An 11,216-nucleotide genomic window follows, 5' to 3' on the forward strand; every position below is an offset into this window, starting at 1 on the left:
AGAGTTGCTGCAAAAACACACATGCACATGGGGAAAAACTGAACAGGAAGCATTAAGTTTGCAAACAGAAAATATATGTGAAAATAGACTAAATAACTGAAGGAGTGTAGCTAACAGTAAAACACAAGGAGGTTCGATGTGTGAGTGGATGAAGGAGCTCAGCAAAGGCTAAAAAGCATGAAAGGTCTGTGCTAGTGCCAATAATATACAGATCTGGGCCAGGAGCTCCACAGTGCCAGTCAAACAAGCATCACAGCCTCCCTATAAATATAAGACGTAGTGTTCACTCATTCGGTGCCTCCCTGGGCTGTCAACTCTACATCCTGATTTAGATTCTCCTCCTGGTTCGTCTAGGAAGTTCCCCTGCCTTCAAGAGAGCTCTCTGGATATTTGGGAATTCGCTATGACTGGAGCAAAACTCCTCTGTTTTGTTTGTGTCAGTGTTGTAATAATATCTCTGACCACAGCCCAGTCCAGATCCAAACCATCAAAATCTGGCAAAGGTAACCCAAGATTAATTTCTGCTTTATTGTCTTGTGTGTGGATTGTCAAGGTAGCAGAGAGGGAGAGAGAGAGCTTTGTTCATTTGAGACCTGCAGATTTACTCTCTTCGGCCACAGTCCCACCGCCTCTAAGAAAAATGCAGGGAATGAAATGTAAAGTGTCCTGGATTGGGAGCAAAGGTTCCTTAGAAAGCACCTTGTCACCAAAGAATTGAAGATAACCATTGAATAGGGAAGATAAGTTCATTTGCGTTTGATTTGAATGTGTCAGATCCACTCTTCAAACGGTGTCTGTCACTCGAATAATCCTGCTTGAGAATGAGTGCCTTTGCTCAATTCCAGACTGTTCTAATGTTTTTCTAAGCTTGTGTAAACTGGGTATGTTTCTCAACCAAAAATGCCACAAATGAACCTGTAGAATTAAGTTGGAATATTGCTGCTACTGATGATATTTAGATGAACTCAGCGAAATGGTTTTATTCTCAGTCAGCTTGAATCTACTGACCCGAGCTGGATCAGTCATTATTTCAGCTGCTTCTGTGGAGCACTGTGTTTATCAATCTAGAAATAAGGAGCACCTTATTCCAAAAATAAGGGGAAATTTTAACCTAACTCATCCTGCGGGAAACTGAATAGCTCAGGTTTAAAGCCAGGTTTACATCCTGCACAATTTTACTCCCACTGAAATCAATGGAGAACAAATTCGGGCGGCTTAGGTTAAAATTGCTTCTAGAATGTATTTGCGGAGCTGGAATTATCACAGCTACTGTCTGCCACCGACACAATTAGCTCATTCCACCATTTGCAAAGACTGTGTATATGTAAGGGAGCTGTTCCCTGTCGGCAAACCTCCAGTGTCAACTCCATCACCTTGTGTTGAGGTTGACAAATTACCCCTGACTTTGTTAAATTATCTACTGCCTTTCACTGAGTTTCATGCTTTAGCGTGTTAGTTGCTACCGAATACAAGTTTTTAAAAGTCAGAGTGCCATAGTTCTTGCAACAAAAAAAGTTAGCCTGTGATGAAGGATTACCTGTTTAAAATAAACATTATTTCTACCCAGTGGCAGAATTCACATTTGACAAATGAGCAACTTCACATCACCTTGGGCTCCTCTCCCGTAATTTGCAGACAAAGAAAGAAAGGAAATAAAAAAGCATCTTGGCTGTGCCCCTCAGAAATATCTCAAAGTTGTTTTACATGTAATGAATTGCTTTGAAGTTCAGTGATTGTTCTATGGGTCATTGCATGTGTCTATAATGAACATCTGCTGTATAACACATGGAATACCTTCATGATGAAAGATGACAGATTTCTAACTCAGTCCACAAGCCGTTTGGAACCAGTGGGGATGCAGTCTGTAGCGTTGCATTGGGTGTCACTATGAGACTGAGTTGGAGTAGCCTATCTCTGTATTTGCCTGCAGCCCTACAACCCTCCGCAGTCTCTGCCCTCCGACAATTCAGCTCGCTTGCTCATCCCTGCTTTCATCAATCCACCATTGGTGGTCATGCCCTCAGCTGCTTAGGTCCTAAGCTCTGGAATTCCCTCCCTAAAGCTGTCCGACTCTACCTCTCTCCCCTTTGAGGCTGCTTAAAGCCTACCACTTTGACCACACTTTTGGTCACCTATCCTAATATCTCCCTTATGTGGTTCGGTATCAAAGTTGTTTGATAATGCTCCTATGAAGCACCTTGGCATGGTTTATTATGGTAAAGGCACTACATGGAAAAAGCAATGAACTATTGGTTGCACAGTTTGTGTTTAAGTAAGTAGTTCAAAATATTGTTTCTAATTAAATGCATTTCAGTATTAAAGCACCACCTTGTGGTAAAAGATGTGAACTGAATGTAGAACTCAAAAATGTGCAGCATTTATTTCTGTTAGGACAAAACCTCAAATCTTCCATGAAATTCATTGGCATTTTCTACACATCATATCTATCCCTCTTTAAGGTTCCCAACCATGTTTTGCACCATCCACTTACTCATCTGTAAGTTGGGGATTGGCTTGATTCTCTGGCATTGCCACAATTGAGCCATCCTGACTCTGAGGTTCACCTGAATGACCCCTAGGGGTTGTACGCTCTGGGTTTCTCTCCCTCACTTATTAGCTCCCCCCGCCCCTACCCCACCACCATCCCTCTCCCCCACCCCCGCCACTTCCTTTACTGATTCATCTAAGAAGTCTTCCAGAGCAAAGAGCTGTCCACAACTGAGTGTTGCAGACCAGCACATTGCAAGGTCCAGGACTACATGCTGAGGGATGCACTAAAGCTTGGGGCAACCCCCGCAATGGCTCAATGGGGAAAGTCTACAGTCTAAGGCCCTCCTGCCATAGTTCACCCAGGGGCTGGAACCCATATCAAACCCCTCAGTCCATATGCACCAGAGAATTTTTGACATGAAATGTAAATGTATATTGTAAATATAAGCTGTAATTGTAAGTGTAGTGAGGCACGTCACAGCGGCATGGACTATATTGAAAGAAATTGAACTGATACACCGCACCAAACAACACGAAAAAAGGAAAGAAGGCACCAGCCCTTCGCTTTGCAAGCTGAAACGTCAGAATTATGTGTCCTGGCCTGTCGGAAGACCTTACACAAATCAACGATTCTCGGAAGACCGCCATCATTAACAACGAGCTCAGTAGACTCAATGTAGACATTGCAGCACTTCAGGAGACTCGCCTCCCCGCGAGTGGATCTCTAGCAGAGCAAGACTACACCTTCTTCTGGCAGGGCAGGGATCCTGAAGAACCAAGACAGCATTGAGTGGGCTTTGCCATCAGAAACTCCTTGCTCAGCATGATAGAGCCTCCCTCAAATGGCTCGGAATGCATACTGTCCATCCGACTGCTCACCACCTCTGGTCCAGTACACCTACTCAGCATCTATGCTCCAACACTCTGCTTCCCACCTGAAGCTAAAGATCAGTTCTACGAGGAACTCCATAGCATCATTAGCATCATCCACAACACCGAACGCCGATTCCTGCTGGGGGACTTTAATGCCAGGGTTGGGGCCGACCATGACTCATGGCCCTCCTGCCTTGGGCGCTATGGCGTTGGAAGGATGAATGAGAACGGGCAGAGACTGCTTGAGTTGTGTACCTATCATAACCTCTGCATCACCAACTCGTTCTTTCACACTAAACCCTGTCACCAGGTTTCATGGAGGCACCCAAGATCGCGTCGTTGGCACCAGCTAGACCTCATTGTCACAAGGCGAGCCGCCTTAAACAGTGTTCAAATCACACGCAGCTTCCACAGTGCGGACTGCGACACCGACCACTCCCTGGTGTGCAGCAAGGTTAGACTCAGACCAAAGAATTTGCATCATTCCAAGCAGAAGGGCCACCCGCGCATCAACACGAGCAGAATTTCTCACCCACAGCTGTTACAAAAATTTCTAAATTCACTTGTAACAGCCCTTCAAAACACTCCCCCAGGTGATGCTGAGACCAAGTGGGCCCACATCAGAGACGCCATCTATGAGTCAGCTTTGACCACCTACGGCAAAAGTGCGAAGAGAAATGCAGACTGGTTTCAATCTCATAATGAAGAGCTGGAACCTGTCATAGCCGCTAAGCGCATTGCACTGTTGAACTACAAGAAAGCCCCCAGCGATTTAACATCCGCAGCACTTAAAGCAGCCAGAAGCACTGCGCAAAGAACAGCCAGGCGCTGCGCAAATGACTACTGGCAACACCTATGCAGTCATATTCAGCTGGCCTCAGACACCGGAAACATCAGAGGAATGTATGATGGCATTAAGAGAGCTCTTGGGCCAACCATCAAGAAGATCGCCCCCCTCAAATCTAAATCAGGGGACATAATCACTGACCAACACAAACAAATGGACCGCTGGGTTGAGCACTACCTAGAACTGTACTCCAGGGAGAATGTTGTCACTGAGACTGCCCTCAATGCAGCCCAGCCTCTACCAGTCATGGATGAGCTGGACATACAGCCAACCAAATCGGAACTCAGTGATGCCATTGATTCTCTAGCCAGCGGAAAAGCCCCTGGGAAGGACAGCATTACCCCTGAAATAATCAAGAGTGCTAAGCCTGCTATACTCTCAGCACTACATGAACTGCTATGCCTGTGCTGGGACAAGGGAGCAGTACCTCAGGACATGCGCGATGACAATATCATCACCCTCTATAAAAACAAAGGTGACCGCGGTGACTGGAACAACTACCGTGGAATCTCCCTGCTCAGCATCGAGGGGAAAGTCTTTGCTCGAGTCGCTCTAAATAGGCTCCAGAAGCTGGCCGAGCACGTCTACCCTGAGGCACAATGTGGCTTTCGTGCAGAGAGATCGACCGTTGACATGCTGTTCTCCCTTCATCAGATACAGGAGAAATGCCGTGAACAACAGATGCCCCTCGACATTGCTTTCATTGATCTCACCAAAGCCTTTGACCTCGTCAGCAGACGTGGTCTCTTCAGACTACTAGAAAAGATTGGATGCCCACCAAAGCTACTAAGTATCATCACCTCATTCCATGACAATATGAAAGGCACAATTCAACATGGTGCCTCATCAGAGCGCTTTCCTATCCTGAATGGCGTGAAACAGGGCTGTGTTCTCGCACCCACACTTTTTGGGATTTTCTTCTCCCTGCTGCTTTCACATGCGTTCAAGTCCTCTGAAGAAGGAATTTTCCTCCACACAAGATCAGGGGGCAGGTTGTTCAACCTTGCCCATCTAAGAGCGAAGTCCAAAGTACGGAAAGTCCTCATCAGGGAACTCCTCTTTGCTGACGATGCTGCTTTAACATCTCACACTGAAGAGTGCCTGCAGAGTCTCATCGACAGGTTTGCGGCTGCCTGCAATGAATTTGGCCTAACCATCAGCCTCAAGAAAACGAACATCATGGGACAGGACGTCAGAAATGCTCCATCCATCAATATTGGCGACCACGCTCTGGAAGTGGTTCAAGAGTTCACCTACCTAGGCTCAACTATCACCAGTAACCTGTCTCTAGATGCAGAAATCAACAAGCGCATGGGAAAGGCTTCCACTGCTATGTCCAGACTGGCCAAGAGAGTGTGGGAAAATGGCGCACTGACACGGAACACAAAAGTCCGAGTGTATCAAGCCTGTGTCCTCAGTACCTTGCTCTATGGCAGCAAGGCCTGGACAACGTATGTCAGCCAAGAGCGACGTCTCAATTCATTCCATCTTTGCTGCCTCCGGAGAATACTTGGCATCAGGTGGCAGGACCGTATCTCCAACACAGAAGTCCTCGAGGCGGCCAACATCCCCAGCTTATACACACTACTGAGTCAGCGGCGCTTGAGATGGCTTGGCCATGTGAGCCGCATGAAAGACGGCAGGATCCCCAAAGACACATTGTACAGCGAGCTCGCCACTGGTATCAGACCCACCCGCCGTCCATGTCTCCGCTTTAAAGACGTCTGCAAACGCGATATGAAGTCCTGTGACATTGACCACAAGTCGTGGGAGTCAGTTGCCAGCGTTTGCCAGAGCTGGCGGGCAGTCATAAAGGCGGGGCTAAAGTGTGGCGAGTCGAAGAGACTTAGCAGTTGGCAGGAAAAAAGACAAAAGCGCAAGGGGAGAGCCAACTGTGTAAGAGCCCCGACAAACAAATTTTTCTGCAGCACCTGTGGAAGAGTCTGTCACTCTAGAACTGGCCTTTATAGCCACTCCAGGCGCTGCTTCACAAACCACTGACCACCCCCAGGCGCTTACCCATTGTCTCTCGAGATAAGGAGGCCAAAGAGATGCAGTGAGGCACGTCACAGCGGCATGGACTATATTGAAAGAAATTGAACTGTATTGTGCTTTATATAATGTCACATTTAAACTGTTATGTACTTTTCCAAATTTTATGAAAAAAAAACATTTTTTTAAGAAAATGATCTGATTGACAAGTCTTCATGACAGGATGAGTTAATAGAAGGGATCACAGAATTGTTACAGTGCAGAAGGAGGCCATTAGGCCCATCGTGCCTGCACCAGAATGTCCTTCAAATATGTTAAGTATTTGTCCAGTAATATCACCAATTGTAACTTTCAGGATGGAAATGTCTGTGGTTTGAGGAAGCCCTGATACACCAGTAGCGCAAACTGACTGAAGCTTCTTTTCACTAATTACAATCGAAAATTATGTTGTTTCATTATATAAAAAAGTGACTGCTGAAATTCAGGTCCTGCTGTTGTTTTGGGGAAGCGTATTAATTCTGTTTTTAACTTCAATTTTTGCTCTTTTTAGGTTTCTATCCAACCTTTTAAGAATAGTCTTTGTTTTATTCTGGTTTAAATTACAGGCAAGGATGATTTGAGGAATGAAATTGAGAAACTATGGCGAGAAGTGAATTCACTTAAAGAAATGCAAGCACTGCAGACTGGTGAGTAATCCCACTGTACAGGGAGGGGGTGTGGTCTGTCCTGCCACAGCAAATACAAATACATTTGGGAAGGGGTCATTCCTGAAACTTCCAGAACAAACTACTGCCATTCCCAGTACAAGCTATTGTCATTCCTAATAAAAGCTACTGCCATTCCCAGTACAAGCTGTCATTCCTAATACGAGCTACTGCCATTCCCAGTACAAGCTACTGCCATTCCCAGTACAAGCTCTGTCATTCCCAGTACAAACTACTGCCATTCCCAGTACAAGCTATTGTCATTCCTAATACAAGCTACTGCCATTCCCAGTACAAGCTATGTCATTCCTAATGCAAGTTATTGCCATTCCCAGTACAAACGACTGTCATTTCTATTACAAACTACTGCCATTCCCAGTACAAGCTACTGCCATTCCCAGTACAAGCTACTGCCATTCCCAGTACAAGCTATTGTCATTCCTAATACAAGCTACTGCAATTCCCAGTACAAGCTATGTCATTTCTAATACAAGCTTCTACCATTCCCAGTACAAGCTATATCATTCCTAATACAAGCTACTGCCATTCCCAGTACAAGCTATTGTCATTCCTAATACAAGCTACTACCATTCCCAGTACAAGCTATTTTCATTCCTAATACCAGTTACTGCCATTCCCAGTACAAATGACTGTCATTTCTATTACAAGCTACTGCTATTCCCAGTACAAGCTACTGCCATTCCTAATACAAGCTACTGCTCCACCATGTGGGGAGGGACCATTATTGACCTTTCCAATGCAAGTGCTTTGGGATGTGCTGGATTTGTGAAGGGCACAAAATAAATGCAAGTTCTTTCTTTCTCCTCCCAGTTTGCTTGAAAGGAACTAAAATTCACAAAAAATGTTATCTGGCATCAAAAAGTGCAAAGAGTTACCATACAGCCAATGAGGATTGTATCGCCCAAGGAGGGACACTGAGCATCCCCAGGAGCAGCGATGAAGGCAATTCCCTCCGTAGCTACGCCAAGAGGAGCTTGTCAGGGGCCAGGGACTTTTGGATCGGGGTCAACGACATGACCACAGAGGGCAAGTTTGTTGATGTTAATGGATTGCCGATTACTTACTTCAACTGGGATCGGAATGAACCGCGTGGAGGGACGCGTGAGAATTGTGCAGTGGCCTCGACTGGCGGCCAAGGCAAATGGTCCGATACAGTGTGCCGTACTGAAAAGAGTTACATCTGCGAATACCTCATCCCTTAGAGCTGTCAATTGTGTCGAAAATTCCAGATTCGTTTTGGTCATTATCTTTTTGCCATATTCCTGATTACTATTTTTCGGTTGAGGGTGTTAAAATAAAACTCTTCAGGGACGTACATTTTGAATGACGTAAGACAGTGAGCAGTAGAAAGTCATCCTGGGCGGCATCACAAAAATGGGTGACATCTCACGAGTCGCCCGTTACATGCCAGTTTGAGCTGAATACCCGGCAGAGTGTATAATGGGCAGCCCGTAACATGTTGCCCACTTCGGGTTCCCACCCAAAATGAATTTCTACCCGTAGTTTCAAGATCTATTTTTTCTTATAGATCTAACATTATTTACCATGATTAGTATTCGGTATTGGAAATGTGTTACAGTAATATTTCAAAAGTTAGTTTATAAAACTCTTGACATTATGCCATGAAGATTAGCCCATACATTTTTGCACAATTCCTTAACTGTTTTAGCAGAGGCATGAGTGAGCTCACTTTACAGTCTCTTTTAAACAAAGGAATTGCTACCCAACATGTTTCTACGTTAATCTTCACACAATGCAAGTTCAAACCTAAGGCTTTTGTTATTTTATACTCTCATTGACACTAGAACGATTCCCAGTAATTGTTGACCATGTTGCACCAACGTTGGGCCGGACTTTTCCTTTGGGATTTCACCCAGTTCCAGTCAGTCTTGGAATGGTCTACCTCAGAAAACGGCATGTACCATTGAATTCCCGGTTGGACGATGCTTGGCTTGTCAGTAAAACAGACCTTTCCCCCGATCTCCAATACTTTTATAACTAATAAACAAAAATGTTCAAAGAAAATGATAGAAATGTATTAATGCCCCTATGATTTGTCTCCAGGTTTGCTGGCAGCAGTGTCCAGGAGATTAATCTTTGATTCCTAGAGACTCTAGGACAATTTTGGAGGGTCAGCAACCTCTACATGGCAGTGTTGGGCTGGCAAGGGACATCCTATCTCCAACAGGAGGAGAAAAATCCAGGCCCAAGTATCTATTGCTACCACCTAATATTAAGTTATATATTTCTGCACATATTTTCTATTGCATCAATTATTTTTTTTTAAAAGGGAATCTACTCTGAGCACTTGCTATGTACATTTTCATGGTTATTTCATTAGATGCAAAGCAGTGGAATTATATACCCTGTCATTACTTATCAGGTTTGTTTTCCATATAAAATATGCAATTTTCTTCAAACGTTTCCAGTTCTGGTTCATTGTAATCATTTAAAAAAAAACATATTTGCACGATCAGCTTTCTGCATAACATTAAGTATTAAATGAGTCCTTCCTTATGCTGAAGTTTTACTGCATGATGATGACCTCAAACTCCTCTCTGATATGTAATTGCAAAGTCTTCAGCTGTAGAATAACTATAGTGCTTCACCAAACTCTGATGCAAAGCTCCTGGGGGGGGTTTGCCATCCTTGGGGTAAAGTTTCCACTTTGGACACAATCAGGAAATTGGGCGCAAAATCAACTGATCAGGTTTCTGCTAAAATTCATTTGCATAATCTCGAACATAAAATCCTCCATGCACTAGCACAATCGGGCAGCGTAATAGAATGTTATTGTATCTTTCTCTTTCCATCAAAAGGTATTCCTCATTATATTTAAGGGTGGTACCTGGTGTATTTTGATTAATATGGCTGAAAATGGGTTTGGCAGCAAAAATAAGCATTTTTAATAAGTGTCTAGTCCGCCACCACTGAGTAACCTAATTTTCAATCACTGAAAATGACTTTATAAAAACTGAACCATTTACTAGTTTCATTGGTGGACCCTACTCAGTTTCTTAGCAAATTAAATATTGTTTTAATAAGTGTCATGCAGACCCCGACCTACCAAGAATGAGGCATATTAATTTTGTCATATGAACATTGATTTTAAACTGTTGCTGGAGTGAAGAAATGACTTGTTTGAAGATCACCAGACACTGGGCTGGAAGGACATTTGCTTACTGAGAGACGCTGCTTGTGGAGACAAAGGACTATTCCCTGATCCAATCAACCCAAATGGATTTTGATCACCAGACATTGAAGGTGTAAGGAAGTGCATTCCAGAGACTGCGAAGGTAATACAATCCACAAACCTTGCAGGCGAGACTGTTCCAAATAAGGAGCTAGTCACATGACTAACCTGCTAGGCAACCTGTTTTTTTTTGAATTGTGCCACACAGAAAGGAACAGAAGGTAGTTTTGCAAATGAAGCTGGAACAAGCAAGCCTCTCTCCTGGCTGTCTCTCTCACTTTCTCCCAAGCCACCGGACCCATGGAAGACACGTAAACCTCAAGAGAGAAAAGACTCTGACATCGAAACAAGTTGAAGCGTGAACTGGGCCCCAACGAATAACAGGACTTACTGGCAACCAAAGAAACAAAGGACAGTAAAGAACTAACATATATTGCCTCAAACGTTTCCCCTTTATTCTTTCTACTTTTTCTGTCTCTATCTGCGTGTGTGTTTATCGCGTATACATGCTAGCGTGGTCGCATCGCATATTCATGGTCGTTAACCAGATTATAGTTTAAGATTAATAAATTTCTAACTTTCTTGTTTAAATCTAAGGAAACCGATCTGATTTCTTTGCCTTACAATTGGAGCAGTGAACAAGGATTCACTGAAGGGGGAGTTAAAAACATGGTGTTTCTAAAATTAAACCCTGTTACGGTTAAACCAGGCAAAGGCTGAGAGGGAACCCCTAGACCCCTTTCTCACCTGGTCGTAACATAAGTAAAGCCTTTAAAATGTGCCTACTACTGCTTCTGCGCTTTGGAGAATGAGCGGATTTTGGAAAAGCTTTCCAGAACCAGCGCAATCGCTGGAAACTCAGCATGTTCATTAGTTTGATCCAAGGGGAAAGCCGACTTCAGGCAAAATGATTTTTAAACCTGCATTAAAGGTTGTGGAAGTGCGACTTGCGTTTGATATAAGTTGTGTTTAAAATTCCCTGATCTCTTTGTGCTGGCCCAGGCAATTCCAACCAGATTGCACTGATTAAAAAAAAGTGCACCCTCTTGGAAACACTACCCCTTACATTTTAGTTACATTGTGCCTTTATTTGTTT

General features: G+C 44.0%; 1 protein-coding gene across 1 annotated transcript; it reads left to right on the top strand.

The window, feature by feature from the left end:
• The first annotated feature begins 268 nt into the window (after nt 1-268).
• Nucleotides 269-9,351, top strand: clec3a (C-type lectin domain family 3, member A). The gene is made up of 3 exons (XM_068049866.1): nt 269-503; nt 6,808-6,888; nt 7,738-9,351. The coding sequence occupies exons 1-3, from the start codon at nt 404-406 to the stop codon at nt 8,127-8,129; spliced, it is 573 nt and encodes a 190-aa protein (XP_067905967.1). The 5' UTR covers nt 269-403; the 3' UTR covers nt 8,130-9,351.
• Nucleotides 9,352-11,216: the final 1,865 nt, after the last annotated feature.

The sequence above is a fragment of the Heterodontus francisci genome, chromosome 17 (assembly GCF_036365525.1).
Source record: "Heterodontus francisci isolate sHetFra1 chromosome 17, sHetFra1.hap1, whole genome shotgun sequence".
In the NCBI taxonomy this organism is placed as follows: Eukaryota; Metazoa; Chordata; class Chondrichthyes; order Heterodontiformes; family Heterodontidae; genus Heterodontus; species Heterodontus francisci.